Source organism: Athene cunicularia (genome assembly GCF_003259725.1).
Source record: "Athene cunicularia isolate RWA chromosome 28 unlocalized genomic scaffold, athCun1 chr28_part1, whole genome shotgun sequence".
NCBI classification, from domain to species: domain Eukaryota; kingdom Metazoa; phylum Chordata; class Aves; order Strigiformes; family Strigidae; genus Athene; species Athene cunicularia.
Window position 1 is genome coordinate 1151742 of NW_020799139.1, and position 17689 is coordinate 1169430.

At 57.9% G+C, this 17689-nt stretch overlaps 1 protein-coding gene across 1 annotated transcript; it reads left to right on the plus strand.

Moving 5' to 3' along the window:
- Nucleotides 1–46: 46 nt before the first annotated feature.
- Nucleotides 47–17688, plus strand: MAST3 (microtubule associated serine/threonine kinase 3; the record flags this gene model as incomplete). Its single annotated transcript, XM_026864909.1, has 27 exons — nucleotides 47–375; nucleotides 4619–4707; nucleotides 4953–5025; nucleotides 5207–5227; nucleotides 6351–6429; nucleotides 7125–7282; nucleotides 8925–9000; nucleotides 9379–9588; nucleotides 9670–9771; nucleotides 10377–10509; nucleotides 11018–11085; nucleotides 11462–11547; nucleotides 11671–11879; nucleotides 12208–12346; nucleotides 12578–12710; nucleotides 12821–12986; nucleotides 13258–13359; nucleotides 13635–13757; nucleotides 14087–14196; nucleotides 14341–14486; nucleotides 14953–15185; nucleotides 15297–15497; nucleotides 15581–15807; nucleotides 15913–16035; nucleotides 16165–16301; nucleotides 16506–16687; nucleotides 16805–17688. Coding segments are annotated over exons 1-27 (4272 nt in total), but the record flags the coding sequence as incomplete, so codon positions are not given.
- Between the last annotated feature and the right edge of the window lies 1 nt (nucleotide 17689).

Sequence of the window (17689 nt, forward strand, 5' to 3'; positions counted from 1 at the left end):
GGGGGGGGGGGGGGGGGCAGGAGAGATGAGTAATTGGAGAGATGATCTGGGCAGCGATCCGTTTCCAGCTGAGCGTGATGAGGCTGTAATTCTCATGAAGGGAGCGGATTTGCTCCTCTCTCATTGGTATTCCTAGAATCCACGTCGAGAACCGGCCTGGCCTATTTTGCAGTGGGCAGAAAGCATATGATGTTATTTAGCGGGATTAGGAGGGTTGAGGGATCCTCATTTCCTGCGGGGGGATGCTGAGATGGTCGGCGCGGGGCAGGACGGCCCATGGTTCGATGGCTGACGGGGCTTTTCTTCTCCGTGGATGCTGCCCGTGGCTGTTCACACCTCGCACACCGCAGAAAAACGTGCCAGCAGACGTAGCAGGTACCATTTCCTACCCCCTGATGGGAAACTGCGGCACGGGGACGTGCAGGGATGCGTCCCAGGGCGTGGGGCAGTTTCTTTAGGATGTTTTCTTGCAGTGCGAAGAAATAAATAAGTCTGTACCCAACTCGTTACCCCGTGATTCCCTGCGAGGGTTTGGGATTTGGCTCTTGGGAGGTGCCCGGCGCGTTGCTCCGGGGTGGGTTCATAAGAGCATCCGCAGCACCAGGCTTTGTGCTGGGGTGGGGCGAGGGGCCAGAGCGGCTCCCCAGAGTGATGCCGGGTGCCTGGTGGGGTTGTGAAGATGTGGTGGGGTTGTGTGTGCTCTGTGCCAGGCGGCGTGTTGCGTTTCACCATCCAAACCCCCCGTCCCCAGGCTCCCCCAGCCCAGCCTCCATCCCCGGAGGAAGCCGAGTTCAGCGCCGTCACAACTCGTGGAGGAGAAACTCGGGATGCGGCTGCTTGGTTTGGCAGGTTTTGCCGTTAAATATAAACTTATCCCACTGGAAACTGATTTTTCCAGGATGTGGTGATCCACGGCACTTCCCCAAATCTCTCCGTTTGGGGAATATGGAGGAAAAATATTCTCTGCAGCCATGCAAAGAAAGGAGCTGGGTGAGCCGACCCGTGCTCTTCATCACGCAGGCGGGAGCGGAGCCGCCCGCTTGCCCTTTGAGACTGCGCCCGCTCCCTTGTCCCTTGGAAGGGTTATCAAGCCTGGAACAGGCTGCCCGGGGAAGGGGTTGAGTCACCAACCCGGCAGGGATTTAAAAGATGTGTAGACGTGGCGCTTAAGGACACAGTTTAGTGGTGAGCTTGGCAGCGCGAGGTTTACGGTTGGACTCGATCTTAAAGGTCTTTTCCGAGCTACACGGCTCCTGCCCCTGCCCTCGCACCCTGCTCCTGCTTTGCCCCAAACCACCGGTGTTCACCCGCTGGCGGTGCCCAGCGCCGGGCTGGCGTCTGACACGGGATGTTCTACCACCCCGGGAAGTTTGAGGGGTCGGATCCTGCGGGAGAGGAGCGGGATGCTGCAGCCCCCTCCGTGCGTCTCCCGGTGGTGGCCCTGCCTACGCTCGGGTGGTTTCGCGTGGCCGGTGTCACACGGTGCTGACTCCTTGCCACCCGACGCCGCTTGCCCGGTTCGTGGCGGAGCCATTTCCCAGTTAGAGACATCAGCATCGTGCTGCACAGCCAGATCCTGCCCTTCCCACAGCTCCGGGAAGGTGCCAGATCCTGCTGTCTCCTGCCTGCGGACACCCCGACCGCGCCGTGCCAAGGCTGGGTGCTGGTGGGGGTGCTGGGAGGTGCTGGTTCCTCCTCGCAAGCAGCCTCAGGGACGGGGGACACATTATTTTGCTCCAGGCTTCGGGGTCACACCAGCTGTCACACACTTTCCACATCCTTTGAAATAAGTGCTGGATGGCAACGGCAGCGCCGAGGCCTAGGCTGCCTCAGCGTGAGCAGCGCGGGAGATGCTGACGGCAATTTTCCACTCCATTTTTGGTACCAAATGTGCAATTAGGTGATGGAGGCAGAGAGGGAAACCAGCCCCAGCTCCTGCCTTCAGGGCTCGGCAGCTCGTCTCTACCCCGAAGCTGGTTTCTAGCCCGAGGTTTCCGTGCCGGGAAGGATGGGAACCAGCTGGAGATGATGCATCAGGCGAAGGGGGGTTAAAGTGGCGCAAGATGGTTGCGGAGCCGAGGGTGGAGCGCGCGGAAACAGGAAACGTCGGCCTCCCTCTGTGTCACCATTACTGGAACTTGCTACATTAAAGGTTTATTTTCACTTCCAAAATGAAACCAAACAAGCAGGGGCAAGCTCCTCGTCCCCGGGGACGTCCCCTCCTGCAAGACCCAGATGCACCCCGTGGTGGGACCAAATGGCGAAGCGGCGCCCAAGCTGGCTGCTCTCTGTAGCCCTCCTGGCTACCGAAGCTCTGCCTGTGCCACCCCGGGGGGGCGGCGGGTTCTCTTGCAGTGCCTCGGTTTCCCAGCCGGCGCGCAGAGCCGGCGGCAGCGAGAGGCTGCGGTTTGCTCTTGCTCCAGGGGTGGGTGCTGGGCTGTGAGTTTGCAGCTGTGGGTGCTGCAATTGGTGTTTCAGCCTGTGTTTAAGTCAGAAAAGCAAATGGAGGGGCTGGGCAGGGATGGGAGGGGGTGAATGATTGACATGGAGGGGGGGGGGAAAGGTTTCTGCCTCCTCTCCCCCCCCTCCGCCGGCCCCGGTATCACGGCTCAGCTCCGGCGCTGAGCAGGAGGCTCAAGCCCTCCAGAGCCGCTGCAGCTCCGGGTGAGCTCAGGGTGGTCGGGGGTGAGTGTCCTGGGGGGCACCCAGGGACCCTCATCCTGGCTACAGGGAGGGTGCAGCCAGCAGAGGAGGGTTTGGAGGGGGGGGCCAAAGCAGCCTCCCCGGTCGCTGTCTTGGCCAAGACCTTCAGTCTTCAGCAGAAGAGTTGGGGGTTCTGGTTTTAGGGTGGGAGCAGGAGGAGTCCCTTGGGGGGGAGATGCCAGTGGGAGGTGATGTGGTGCTGGATGTCACCATGTGCTGGTTGTGCGGGGCTCTGACCACGTGTCCAGGCCTCTGGCCACAGGTGTGAAGCTCTGGCCACGTGTGTGGAGCTCTGACCACGTGTCCAGGGCTCTGACCACATGTCTGGGTCTCTGATCACGCATGTGGAGCTCTGACCACGTGGCCAGGGCTCTGGCCACGTGTGTGACACTCTGGCCAGGCGTGCAGAGCTCTGGCCCCATATCCAGGACTCTGACCACACTTGTGGGGCTCTGACCACGTGGCGCCGGCGTTGGCTGTGTGTCAGTACCAAGTGCATCCATCTGGAGGGGTGGGATGTTGTGAAACGCCCTCCTTTGCACCCTGGATACCACATCTGCTGTTCACTTCTCCTTTTGGGATCCGGGGACAATCCCTTCGCTCCAGGGTCAGCCTCTTGATTTTTGCAGGTGTATCTGGCCGCGGCGTGATGTTAAACAATGTCCTTTAATTAGTGGCATCCATGTTGGATCCCGTTCCCGGCCTGGCAAGGAAATTCAGAAAAATTTGCAGCCTGAGGAAGTGCAGACAGAGGAAGGGGAAGGATGTCCTCATGCTTGAACTTCTGCTCTGTGCTGTGGCTGTCTGCAGTTTCCTCTTGGCAGAGTGAAAGAGAACTTAAATGAGCTGATCATATTTTAATCGGGGTTGAAATGGGCTGCGTATGGTGGGAGAGGGGCTGCCGCATCCCTGCTGGGCCTGCTGTCGAGACCGGGCCATACTTGCAAGGTAGCCTTGGGCTCAGGGCTTGGAGAAGGGCTGAAAGGAAAGGAAAAAGGGAATTCCTGCAAGAAGGATTGAAATCTTGTGAGGTGGGAGGGTGGGAATGGAGATGGTGATACGGAGACCTGACACTTGTGGATGTGACCTTCCCGTTGTTTCAGAGCAGCTCTGCAGGATGCTGGGATGTGGCACCAGGATGGGGGTTTTGGGGTGTCTGGAGTGTCGAGGTGCCAGCACCGTCAGCGGGGACCTGCGCGGCGTGCTGCTTTTCACCCCGCGCCAGCACACGTGGCTTCCCCCCGCTGCCTGCTGAGCCAGCCCCTGCCGCGGCATCGCCAACGCCCAGCAGTGCCGCAGAGTCTCGGGGAGTCGGGGACCAACCGTCCTCCCCACTTTTCAGTGGTGGAGTCCCCATCCCTGGAGGGGTTGAAGAGTCGGGCTGAGCCAGCGCTGAGGGATCTGGGGGAGTTGGGAAGGGTCAGGGGGAGGGTCATGGTTGGGCTGGAGGAGCTGCAAGGGCTTTTCCAACCAAAATGATTCTGGGATTCTGTGACGTGGGGACCACCAAGTGTAGGGAGGCTTATAGGAACTGGGGGGGCATTTTCCACGCGATGGAGCAGGTCAGGTTGTGGCCGCATGGCGTTTCCATCACTTCCTCCTTTTACATCCCTTTTTCTATTGTTGTTGCCCAAGGGGCTGCCTGCCTCTGCCCTCCCCTAGCGAGCCAAAACCAGAAGTGGGACCTCGATGAGACAGTTTGTTGTTAAAAATGACCCTGTCAGTATGTCTTCGGCAGTGTTGAACCGGGGACAGATCTTCCCTGCGGCAGGAGATCCATAGTCGATGGGGTGACAGCACCCATGTCCCCTGGCTCAGGGCATCATGCTCAGGCAGACCCGTATGTGCTCGAGCCCATCCAGCCCTGTCTCTCTCTTTCACTTCCCCAAATTAATTCCCTCTTTTTCTTCCCTAGTTGCCGAAGCAGCAATAGGAAGAGCTTAGTGGTTGGCACCCCCTCTCCGACCCTCTCGCGGCCTCTCTCCCCTCTCTCCGTGCCAACAGGTAAGGGGTATCCCAGGGGATGAGTAGAGAATCTCCCCAAATTCGCTGAATGCTTTGGAGGGGCAGTGGGGGACCCTGCTGCTTCTGCAGCACCTTGTTAGCAGCAGTAGGCTGGCTCCTGGCCGTGGGGGCCTTTCCCAGGAGGGAATAGCTTGGGAAGCGATTTACCCCCTTTCTCCTGAAGGAACAGGTGGCAGCACCCTGGGGTGGGTATCGGGGTGACTTTTCCCCCTTTCTCCCCACAGCGGGGAGCAGCCCCTTGGACAGCCCACGCAACTTCTCCGCCAGCACCTCCATCAACTTCCCCTTCGCCCGCAGGTGAGCTCCCAGCCTCCCTCCCCGACCATTAATATTCATTAATAATTATAATTCCCCACCTGGGACTGTTCTGTTGATCTCAAGTGATTTGTTTTGATTTTTTTTTGTTGGCTTTTTTTCTCCCTGATTTTTGGCCTGGTGTTGTCCGCTCTGCCGCGGCCGGTGCCTCCCACCACCCCAGCCATGCTCCTCGGACTGACAGGTGAGCACAGGGACGGGCTGGGGCTGCGTTCTGGGGAGATGTTCGCTCCTCATCGGCACGGCCCTTCTTTGTGTGCATCCCTGGGCGGGAGATTTTGCTCTAGGACCAGGTTCCGTGCAGCTCCAGGAGCACAAATATCCCTGTTCCCACCCCACTGTCCCCAGCCACCAGCTCAGACCCGCTCCGGGTGCTCCCCACGGATGCTCAGCATCTGTCTGATGGGGACGGATGGTCCGGACGGATCCCCCATGTCTGGGGACGGATGCTCGGCTGAGTCCCCACGGAGACACACCTCGCTGCGTCCCCTCCCCAGCCCTCACCGCTCAAGACACAAAATCCTGTTTAACTAATTAATTAATTGCACACATGGGGGCGGACGGCTGATTTAAAACCATTGATCATCACACGGAAAAAAGCTGGAGGCTTTCAGATGCTTTTCACTCTTACGACAGAATAAAAAGCCAAACTGCGGGGCTGGGGCTGTGTGAGTCCGCCGGCAGCGAGGGCACACGGTGGTGCTGGGTCTGGCACCCCGCCAGTTCCCACCGTCCTCAGCCCCGCACGGGAAACGGCGGTGGGAGGTGAAGGCCCTTGTCTTGACGTGGACGTTGCCCCATCCATTAGAAACGTCTCCAAGAGGAAGCATTCGCCTACGTATGAGCGGTTGCCTTCCTGTTTATAACCGGGCTCTGCGCCGCGGCGCCTGTTGTCTCAGGATGGATCTTTAAGAATCTCAATTTCTCATAGAACAAAGTCCCAGAAGGCTGAATTTTGCTCTAATTAAAAATCAGATTCTCACAGGGTTGGGGTTTGTTGTGTTGTTTTTTTTTTTTCCCCATCTGAAGTGGATTCACCACCCAACCAAGCCCCAGCACAGTCCCTTCGTGGGGACCCTGCTTGCTGTCCCTGTGCCCTGCACACCAGGGTTGCAGGACACCCCACCTCACCTGCAAACGCCTCTCATCTCACCCCCTTTCAGTCCTTTCTGAAAAGAGGGTTCAGGGCTTTATTATCCAAGCCAAACCTGCGTCCTCTTCCCCCTCCTTATCACTCTGACGTTATTTATTTGCATTTAGATGTTGCTTTTTTTTCCTGTATGTGATCGGCACGTTTGCACTCGCAGGGCTGATGGCAGAAGGTGGTCTCTGGCTTCGCTACCCTCCTCTGGCTATGGGACCAACACCCCCAGCTCCACTGTTTCGGTAACGTTTGCTTTCTGAGAAGAACCCAAAATCCTTGATTTTTGGTGAAACGCCTCCTGAGCCTCATGGTGTCAGTTCCTAGGCAGCCCCTCCATTCCTAGAGGACCATGTGCTTTAACTGCATTGTGCTTCCCAAATGTGCTTTTAAGAAAGCTGTAGAGCTTGGCTAACGGCTTACAGCATCCCTGGGTGTTAGAGCATCCCCGGGCATTACAGCATCCCTGGGTGTTACAGCATCCCTGGGTGTTAGAGCATCCCCGGGCGTTACAGCATCCCTGGGCATTACAGCATCCTGGGTGTTAGAGCATCCTGGGTGTTAGAGCATCCCCGGGCATTACAGCGTCCTGGGTGTTAGAGCATCCCCGGGCTGGGATGCTGGGTGTTACAGCATCCCAGCATGTCATGGGCAGGAGCCACCCAGGATGCTGCAGGTACAATGGAAGGGGCTCAGCGGAGCCGGATTGAGTGGGAGAGCAGGGAGGGTTTGGGGTGGGAGTGGGCAGCACAGCCCTCCCCGGGCTGCCCTTGCTGTCTGTATTTCATGTTACTGAGTGCAGAGTGTGCTGCCCATCAATATTTTCAGCCTCCTAAGAGGCTCTGAGGAATATTTTCCTCGTGGGCTTGCTGGTTTTCACCCCGGTGCCTGGAAGCATGGAGCCATCTCCTGATCCCCTGCATCTCATTTTTCTTTCCAGTCATCTTCGTCCTCCCAGGAGCGCCTGCACCAGCTGCCGTACCAGCCCACCCCCGACGAGCTGCATTTCCTTTCTAAGCATTTCCGCAGTACGGAGAGTGTCACGGACGAGGAGGGGCGGCACTCGCCCTGCCTGCGCCCACGATCCAGGAGCCTCAGGTACGGCGCCCGCTGTGGGGAGCACCCACGGCGCTGCCAGGAGGATGTGCTGGGTACCGGCACGTCCAGTGCATCCTCTGCCCTCTCGTGAGCTGTTCCTGGGATGTCCTGGTCCTGCTGAGCCCGTCCTGAGGTGTTGAGCCCGATACGGGTTTTCCCCTTGTCAGGGAACGGAGAAGTTATGGCTTGAGGTTGTAGATGCCTCATCCCTGGAAACGGAGGCTCTCAGCAGCCTGATCTAGTGGAAGGTGTCCCTGCTTATGGCAGGGGGGGGACGACTAGATGACCTTTACAGGTCCCTTCCCACCCAAACCATTCCATGAGTCTAAGATTTTATGATCCTAAGTGCCACGATTTTGGGTGTTAGGGTTGGTTCTCAGCATCTTCTTGGCTGTTGGGATGCAGCGTTGCTCTCCTGGCAGCAGATGACACCTGAGAGCGAGTTTTCCTGGGGTTGAAGATGGAGAAAGTGGGATTTGGTCCAAAATAGTTGGTTTGCAGCTTCTGGCTCAATTGTCTCAAAGGTTTTGGTGGAGAGAAGGGGGCCGCCAAGCAGAAGCCCAAGTAGTGGCCATCCTTGCAGGGCACAGCTGGGAGGCCACTGGCCTGACCTGCCATTAAAAGGTTAAAAATCACATTTCTGGGCTTGGATTGGGAAACATCACCTGTGTTTGCTGGGACTGAGCATCAGCCTGGCCTTTGCTTCTGCAAAAATTTAGGAATGCATGTGGATGGACATTTGTGGGCTGGAGAAAGGAAAATTTGGAGACAGCATCAAGCTGACCCTACAGACCTGTGAGCTCCATGTTGCTGCTCCAAGACCATGTCCCACTCAAGTTGCTGGTCACGTTTCTGCTTGTCCAGCACCAGGAGCTTGTGATTTTTACAGGGGATGTTTTGGTTAAATTCTCTTTTCCTACAGAAAAAGGTCCCGACCCTCTTTTCATCAGAGGCAGAGCCATAGCCCTGCGTGTTGCCAGCTGAAATTTCATTTAAGTCAGATTAATTATCTGGTGGGGTTTTGTAGGTGGCAAAGTCTTCACCAAGGAGATGCCAGCTCTGTGGCTGGCACAGCAAAGGCTGACCTGGGGCTGGGCTGGGGCTGGCAGCGAGCGGCTTGGGTCTGGTTTTAATCACCCCATTTATTATACAGCAGTTAACGAGGCTGCTCCTGTGACTTGCTTTGCATAATGGGATCACCAGGCAGGGGTGAGGGTAAGAGAGAAGCCTTGTTTAACGAAGGTCCTTGCGTCCACCATGGGGTTTGGTTGAGTTGTTTTTGCTGATGAGCTGCAAAAAGGGTGACGATGGTGGGAAATTTTGGGATGCAGAGGAACGAAAGGGTGAGCTCACTCCTCAAAGCCAGGTCGATCGATGGACCCAACTCTCAGCTCTGGATTTTTAAGTGACTTGAGTTTGGCAGACTCAAGTTAAGGACCCAGGGACCTCCAGATCCACGCATGGTGGGATTGCTGCTGCTGGAAGTGCTGTCCCAAGGCTGATGGCTCCACTCGGATGAGCTTTAACCGCTTGGGACAGGGAGTTAGGAGGAGGAAACAAATTGCTCTCCAGGGTTAGTAGCTATTTGCGTAGATGTAAATCACTTGGACCTCATGACACAACTGGTTTCCTCCCTCTGCAGCCCTGGGCGGACGAGTGGAACGTTCGATAATGAGGTTGTGATGATGAACCATGTCTACAAGGAGCGATTCCCCAAGGTAACTGCTGGGACTGGGAAGGACGAGCACGTTAGTGCCTCTGTGGCATCCCAACAGCATCTTCTCCAGAACAACCTCTTCTCCCTTGTGGCATGTAGAATGCATGGGTAGATATACCAGGGGGTGTTGGAGGAACCTGGAGACGTGGTCATGAATGGGGGAGGCAGGGACCTGTGGGTCTGCGTTATCACACATGCCGGCAGAGGTCTCTGGCAACTTTGGTGGAGCTTCTCCATCCTGCTGGAAGTTGGGTCCCAGGGTGTGCACGTGGGTATTGGAGCTGTGGGAGGTGGTAGCATGAGATTTGGGCTGGCCAGACCCAACGCATGGTGTGGGGGCAATGTGTTCCTGGGCATCACCATCCATTCTGCCTTGCAGGCCACAGCCCAAATGGAAGAGCGTCTGCAGGACACCATCAGAAACTTCTCTCCAAGCAGCACTCTGCCTCTGGCAGACGGGGTGCTGGGCTTCATCCACCACCAGATCATCGAGCTGGCCCGTGACTGCCTGGCAAAGTCCCAGGGAGCTCTCATCACCTCCCGCTACTTCATGGAGCTGCAGGAAAAACTCGAGAAGATGCTCCGAGATGTGAGTATGGGGCAGTTCCCTGCCTGGTGCCATCTCCCGAGGCCACCGATAGACACCTGGCTTCTGTCTCCTCTCCGGCAGGCTCAGGAGCGTTCAGAGAGTGAGGAGGTGAAGTTTATCGACCAGCTGGTGAGGAAGCTGCTGATCATCATCTCCCGTCCTGCTCGCCTTCTGGAGTGCCTGGTAAGACATGGCAGCTCCTGATGTATCTTGTCTTTCATGAAGCTTTGCCTCCTCTCCGGGCAGGCGTGGACCATGAAAGATGAGGCATCTTCTCACCACCTGCACGGTTCACCCTGGGAATCGCTGTTCCTCACCATCCTGCCCGGGCTGTAGCAAGGAGCTAAGACTATTTCTAGCATTAAAGCCATTTCTCAGAGAGGAGAAGCTGGTTTTTCCTAGCGGAGTAGGGAGATGTGAACTTCTTGGCAAGCTTTCTCATCCATTTTCAGGCGTTTTTTTAGCTGTTGTGCTGAATTTCTAAAGCACCCACCTTTGTGCTGTTCCTACAGCTGAAAGAAGGAGCCACAATGAAGCGTGCTGCTGGTGGTGTGCTCTCCTTGATTTCTCCTCCAAGGCCAACTCATGGGGCCACATTTTTTTTCCATCAAGCCTTTACATGGGGAATGATGCAGGAACAATGCTAGGAACAGGAGCAGAGGGTTTAGCTTTCTTCTGCAAGCGTCCAGAACCTGTCCCCAATTACAGGTGTCACCTGAAAGGCTTAGAGGAAAGGTTTAACTTTGTGAAGTCTTGCTCTTCAGTTGTGTTTGGTTTTCCCCATCCAGGAGTTTGACCCGGAGGAGTTTTACCATCTCCTGGAAGCTGCAGAAGGCCATGCCAAAGTTGGCCAGGGAATAAAGACCGATATTCCCCGATACATCATCAGCCAACTGGGGCTTGTCAAGGACCCACTGGAGGGTAGGGAAGAGTTTGGATTGGTGGCCCTGAGGTCTGCAGTGGGATGTGGACTCACAGCTTGGCCATTGTCGAGTGTGAACAAGCACTGGGAGGTGGCAGGGGGACCAGCAGGGCTGAGCTGGTGTCATGAGGTGGGTCACAGCAGGACCAGGATGGTGCCCAAGTCTCCAGGCCAGCCCCACATCCCTTGTTATTGCTCCCAACATGTTCAGCAAAGCAGCTTAAGCTCAAGAACGCTTAATCCATAGGAAACCACGGCTCTGGGGGGGAACCATAATCCCCCAAGAACCCAGGGAATGACTATGGCAAAAAGAGAATTATATAAATGCTTAACCTCGGGTTGAACCTCTTAACGCCGTGACCTGAATTTCTCCATATGATAACTCGAGCAAAGCGTGTGGCTAAATCCCCACCGGATCTCCGAGTTTAGAGGGAGAGTGGTTGGTGGGGGGTTGTTTTGGTGGGGGTTGAGCATGAAGAAGGTGAAAACCATCTCTGTCTTCTGCAGAAATGGTCCAGCTGGATCACTTTGACAGCGGGAACACCATCACACCGGAGAACGATGATGCCTGTGAGGTGAGTGTGGCCCTACCTGCGTGTCCCACCTGCTGCCTCACCCCACACCGAAGCTCCTCAAAGCAGCCTCTCTGCTGTCTTAAGTCTGGGAGACGTTAATTTGGGTTGTCCCCAAGGGTGACTGCTGTATCCAGGTGTAATATCTCACAGTCCTTCGTCTGGCTTCTTGAGTGGATAGAGCTGAGTGAGCTCTTGATCTGCAGAGCATCTCAGTCTTCTGGTTTGGGGTTTGTGGCTGGAGAGGGCTCAGGGAGGGATGTCCTCTGGCACCACGGAGGATTTGGAGGTGATACCTGACAGTGCTCAGTGAACTCCTGCCTGCACTCAGAGCGCTGGCACACCGGTAAGTGATAAAAACCTTCTGTGTCTTCTTCAGAGCCAGCCTTTGGTCACTGCTCCTCGGAGGAAGCCCTGCGAGGGAGACTTTGAGACCATCAAGCTGATCAGCAACGGGGCTTACGGGTGAGTTGGGAAGTTCCTAACACTTGTCTCTCTGTAAACGTCTCCAAAGTCCTCCCTGTCCATGTGGTTGGTCCCAGTGGTTGGAGGACACGCCTTGAGGTCCAGCCGTTTCACTTCTCCTAGGGCCGTGTACCTGGTGAGGCACAGGGAGACGCGGCAGCGCTTTGCCTTGAAGAAAATCAACAAGCAGAACCTCATCCTGAGGAACCAGATCCAGCAGGTGTTCGTGGAGAGGGACATCCTCACCTTCGCGGAGAACCCCTTCGTGGTCAGCATGTTCTGCTCCTTCGAGACGAAGCGACACCTCTGCATGGTGATGGAGTACGTGGAAGGTGAGAACGGGATTCGGGGCTGGGTGGCGCACGAGGAGGGGAGCGTATGAATGTTTGAGCATAGAGGGCACCACACAGACATCTTCTGCCCTGCTCTGCTCCAGGGAGCAGGGGGAAGCACAAGGAGATGCTTTTGTGATCCTGAGTCTCATGTTGATGAAGGTGGTGGCCATGCTCGCCCAGGAGAGTGTTTGTCCCCATGCCCAGGGATCAGCGCTGCTCTGAGGAGGGACGGGAGGCTCTGGCTGGGAGCCTGCATGGCAGGAGAGGCAGCGTAGCCCTGCCTGCTGACCTCTCTGCCTTCTCTGAGCTCCCTGTGTCCCCGCAGGGGGGGATTGTGCCACGTTGTTGAAGAACATGGGCCCACTGCCCGTCGACATGGCGAAGATGTACTTTGCTGAGACCGTTCTTGCACTGGAGTATCTCCACAACTACGGCATCGTCCACCGGGACCTCAAACCCGACAAGTGAGGACATGGGTCAGGTCTGAGCAAGGATGGGGTTGGGTTTGGGTGGGGAAGCGAAAGGGACTGATCCAAACCAAGAGGATAAGACAAAGGAGGTCATGGGTTTTGGTGCCCAAAGACCTGGTTCTGTGCTGTTGCACCAGGACCAGAGGTCCTGGGGTCCGGCTGGTCCTGCTCAGGTCTCCCCAGAAGCAAACAGCATCGTTGTGGGGTGTCTGTTTTCTCTTGCAGTTTGCTCATCACCTCCATGGGCCACATAAAGCTGACAGACTTCGGTTTGTCAAAGATCGGCTTGATGAACATGACTACGAACCTCTACGAAGGGCATATGGAGAAGGACACGCGGGAATTCATGGACAAGCAGGTACGAGGTCCTGCTCCGCTTGGCCAATCTGCCATCACCAGGGACCGGGATCACCTCGGGAATTGTTGCAAAGGTCATGGCAGAGGTGTCAGCTGCTGCTTCCCACGCAGGTGTGTGGCACTCCGGAGTACATCGCCCCAGAAGTCATCCTCATACAGGGCTACGGGAAGCCTGTTGACTGGTGGGCCATGGGCATCATCCTCTACGAGTTCCTGGTGGGCTGCGTCCCCTTCTTTGGGGACACCCCTGAGGAGCTCTTCGGGCAGGTCATCAGTGGTGAGTGTCGGTGGCAACTTTGCTCCTGGGTTCACCCTTCCTGGCAATCATGGCTCATCCTTAAGCCGTGGAGAGCTTCATTCCTTCATTTCATACTCAGCTGGATTGTGAGGAGGCTCCTCGAGCTTTGATTTCGCAGTTTCTGAGGATCTGCTGCAGCTCCTGAGGGACTTTTCTCTTGCCCAGAAGTGTCTTCTCCTTCATCTTCACAACTCCTGCCGTGTCCAAACTCTTCCAGCCACTCCAAATTCCTTTTCCTTTTTCCTTGCAGATGAAATTATGTGGCCAGAAGGAGACGAAGCTCTTCCCGCGGACGCCCAGGACCTGATCACGCGGTTGCTGAGGCAATGTCCCCTCGAGCGCTTGGGCACCGGTACGCGTGACAGCCCCCCCGCAAGCCCTCGGGGGGTGACCTGACACCCCAATGCAGGCCAAGCTTGCATGGCGCTGAAACCAAAGTGTGTCCTGCTGTGTTGAGGATGCTCGGAGGAGATCCCCTGCTCGGGGTTCATCCTGGGAAGGCAGCACAGGGCTCTGGTCCATCTTGTTTTAAGCCATTTGCTCTGCATGGAGGAGAGACCGTGCTGCCGTTTGGGAGCACCCCGGGGCCTGCCCCATCCCCCTGACGTGGGTTTTTCTGCCTGGCAGGGGGTGCGCACGAGGTGAAGCACCATTCCTTCTTCCTCCACCTGGACTGGAACGGCTTGCTGCGGCAGAAGGCTGAGTTCATCCCCCAGCTGGAGTCGGAGGATGACACCAGCTACTTCGACAGTGAGGCCAAATCCATCCCCTTTCCCCCCCGCAGCACCACCAACCCGTTATCCCGGCTGCAGGTCGGATGCTCCCACGGGAGATGAAAATCTCCTGGGTGAAGTTGGTCACTTTACAACCAAAGTCACAAAACAGATGCAATCCTGTTTCCAGGCTGCTCAGCCTTACCTAAAGCCTTAATTTCTCACCCCAAAACTCTCCTGGGATTTGGGGCCAGGCTGGCAGCCACAACACAGCTCCCCACAGGCGCAGGTCCCGCGGCGGGCAGGCGGGACATGGTGTGTTGCAGGCGGGGTGACAGCCCTGCCTGCTCTGGCTCTCGCTTTCAGCTCGCTCCGAGAGATACCGCCACTTGGATTCGGAGGATGAAGAGACCAACGACGAGGAATCATCTGTGGAGATCGGGCAGTTCTCCTCCTGCTCCCATCGCTTCAGCAAGGTGCTCCAATTCCTCCTCCAGCATCCAGAACAACGGGTGCTGTGGCTGGCACAGTTGTGCCAGGCTTTGGTGTCCTGGCTGATGCTGGAGCACATGGGCATGCCTGGATTTCTGCTCCTTGCTGACAGCTCGTCTCCTTCTCAGGTGTACAGCAGCTCTGAATTCCTGGCGGCTAACTCCAACCTCAGCCTCTCGTCCTCTGACCGCAGTCACAGCGAGGACAAAGAGGAGCGATGGGACAGGCACTCAGGAGACGAGGACAGGAGCCGGCTGGCGGGCACAGAGCCCCGGTGCGTGCTGAGACTGGGGATGCAATGCTGATGTGGGCTTGTGCCAGCACCGAGGGTTTGCGCCAGCACTGAGGGTTTATGCCAGCACCAAAGGTTTGTGCCGGCATCAAAGGTTTGTGCTGGCACTGAGGGTTTGTACCAGCACCGAGAGTTTGTGCCAGCACTGAGGGTTTGTACCAGCACCAAAGGTTTGTTCTGGCATCAAAGGTTTGTGCTGGCACCAAGGGTTTGTACTAGCACCAAGGGTTTGTGCCGGCATCAAAGTTTTGTGCCAGTACCAAGGGTTTGTACCAGCGTCAAAAGTTTGTGCTGGCATCGAGGGTTTGTAGCAGTGTCAAAGGTTTGTGCTGGCACCAAGGGTTTGCAGAGCTGTTGGGGGGACATGCCTGGGGGTGCTGCAGCGGGTCGGTGCCACCCCCCTCACCCATTTGTGGTTGTCCCGAGCCCTCCTGCTCTCCCCACACAGGCTCCGCTCCTGGACGTCCTGCAGCTCCACGCCGTACACCTCCCGGCATGAGCGAAGCCGCAGCCCCGCCGCGCTGCCCAGCACCTACAGCCTGGACACCATGCCCAAGTTTGCCTTCTCCTCGGAGGATGAAAGCCCTTGCGTGGCATTTTCCAAGCCAGAGAGACCCAAGTTTGTGCTGGGAGACCCTGACGCAGGGACCGGCGGCGCGGCGAAGCCAGCAGCACTATCTGGTGCGTAGGCTGTGGGTGCTGTGGTGGGATGCTCTGGGACCAGTCATGGTCCCGTATGACATGGAGTGGCTTCTCCACGTCCCCAAATTCTCCCTCCTTCCCTCTGTGCAGCCGATCTCGTCAGCCTGAACCGCATCCGCCTCCGGAGCAACAGCACTGGCACCAAAAATTCCACTCCCCGGGGCCTGGAGCCGGGCGGGAGCCGTCGGCTGAGCAGCCAGAAGGATGTGCCAGACAGGCAGAGAGCCTCGCCGGGCAGCCGCGTCCCCAAATCCGCCTCCGTCTCAGCGCTCTCCCTCATCATCACCTCAGGTCCGCGTGCCGCGCAGTTTATCCTGCCGGATGGCAGTCGCTGCGTGATTCTTCTGGGCTGAACCGCCTTCTCCTGCTTGCAGACGACTTCGGCGGCGGCGCCCTGATGAGCCCCATCTCCCCCCACTCCCTCTCGTCCAACCCCTCTTCCCGTGATTCCTCCCCAAGCCGAGACTCATCCCTCGCCATCGCCAGCCTGCGGCCCCCCATCATCATCCACAGCTCGGGCAAGAAGTACGGCTTCACCCTGCGAGCCATCCGCGTCTACATGGGGGACAGCGACGTCTATACCGTTCACCATATGGTCTGGGTACGTGGCGGGGAGGGACCGGTGGTGCCAGACGCTGCGTTTCCCAATGGGAAAACCCCAGGAGGGAACTTAGAGCCAAAGAAAATCTTGGTCTTTTGATTGCAGAGCGTGGAAGAGGGGAGCCCTGCGCAAGAAGCAGGGCTGAGAGCGGGCGATCTCATCACACACGTGAACGGCGAGTCGGTGCTGGGTTTAGTTCACCGGGACGTGGTGGAGCTGCTGTTGAAGGTGGGTGAGCGGCGCCGCTCTGCTCACCCAGCACCCCCCATCAATCCAGCGGCTCCCCGGCATCGCTGAGGCGGGAGCTGCTTCGGGTCTGGTGCTTGGGCTGCAGTGACTCATTTCCCATCCCTTCAGAGCGGGAATAAAGTGGCCCTGCGGACCACTGCCCTGGAGAACACCTCCATTAAAATCGGCCCCGCTCGGAAAAACAGCTCCAAGACGAGGATGGCACGGAGGAGTAAGAAGAGCAGGAAAAGGGACAGCCAGGACAGGTGGGTACAACCCGGGCGGGATAAAATGGGATTTTGTCCTGGGGTGTCCTTGGAGCTGGGGGGGATGCTCCGGCTCTGCCATCTGGGGGATCCAGGGGGGTCCTGTTGCTGCCAGCTTGGCAGACTGGTGGCCACCAGCTTTAAGGAGAAGCTGAGGCTTTTTGTGTAGCCACCACCTTTGTCTTTGCCCCCCCAACCCCCCAGGAGAAAATCCCTTTTCAAGAAGATCTCCAAGCAGTCGTCAGTCCTGCACACCAGCCGCAGCTTCTCCTCCGGTCTCCATCACTCGCTGTCCTCCAGCGAGAGCCTCCCGGAGTCCCCCACGCACAGCCTGTCCCCGGGTCCCACGACACCCTGCCGCAGCCCCGCTCCCGACCTGCCCCCAGGTACCCCCAACACGCACCAGGGCCGGGGGGTGGGGGGGATATTTGCTCAGGCCACGGCGGGGGGATGCCGTGTGTCCCTCCATCCCTCGCGGTGACCTGTTTCTCTTTGTGCAGCAGATGCTGTGTCCCCCCAGAGCACCTCGCCCTCTTCCAGCACCCCGACGTCACCTGCCGGCCACGTGCGCCCCAGCTCCCTGCACGGGCTGGCACCCAAACTGGGTGGGCAACGCTACAAAGTGGGACGCCGCAAATCCACCAGCAGCATCCCCCCCTCGCCCCTCGCCTGCACCCCTTCCTCCACCCAGCGCCCACCTTCTCCCCAACGCTCCCCATCCCCGCTCCCCGGATACCCCAAAACCCCCCATTCCTTCCAGGGCAAGACCCTGTCCCCCCCCACCATCGTCCGGCAGAGCTCACGACCCCGCAGTGCCGACTGTCCCCGTTCCCCCCTCCTCAAACGCGTCCAGTCGGCTGAGAAAATCGTCACCATCCTGGCGGAGAAGAAAACCGTCGGCAGCCGCAAGCTGGGGCTGGAGATGCCTGCGCTGGATGGGGAGGCCAACGGGGAGGGCGATGCACTGGCACACCCCGGGGACCACGGTTATCACCCTGCCAGTTCCCGGCTCGGGGAGAGGCACGACCGGGACCAGGAGATGGTGGTCATGCGGCGCTTGAACCTCTCCGAGCGCCGGGACTCCTTCAAGAAACAAGAAGCGGTCCAAGAAGTGAGTTTCGATGAGCCGGAGCCGGCGCCGGGAAGCGAAGAGGGCGGCAAGAGTGAAGCCGGGCAGGGCGTAGCCCTCCAGGGTGGCTACAAGGCCAGCGTGGAGCCGAAGGCGAAGGCCAGCCCGGTCCCGCAGATCGCGGTGCAGGGCTCCGAGAGCGACGAGCAGGAGCCGGCGGCGGCCGAGTGGGAGTGCCAGGGCTCCTACCCCATCGACAGCGCCGAGCGCCCCGACGCCAGCATCTCCCTGCCGTGGCGGGATGGATGCGAGCATCGGG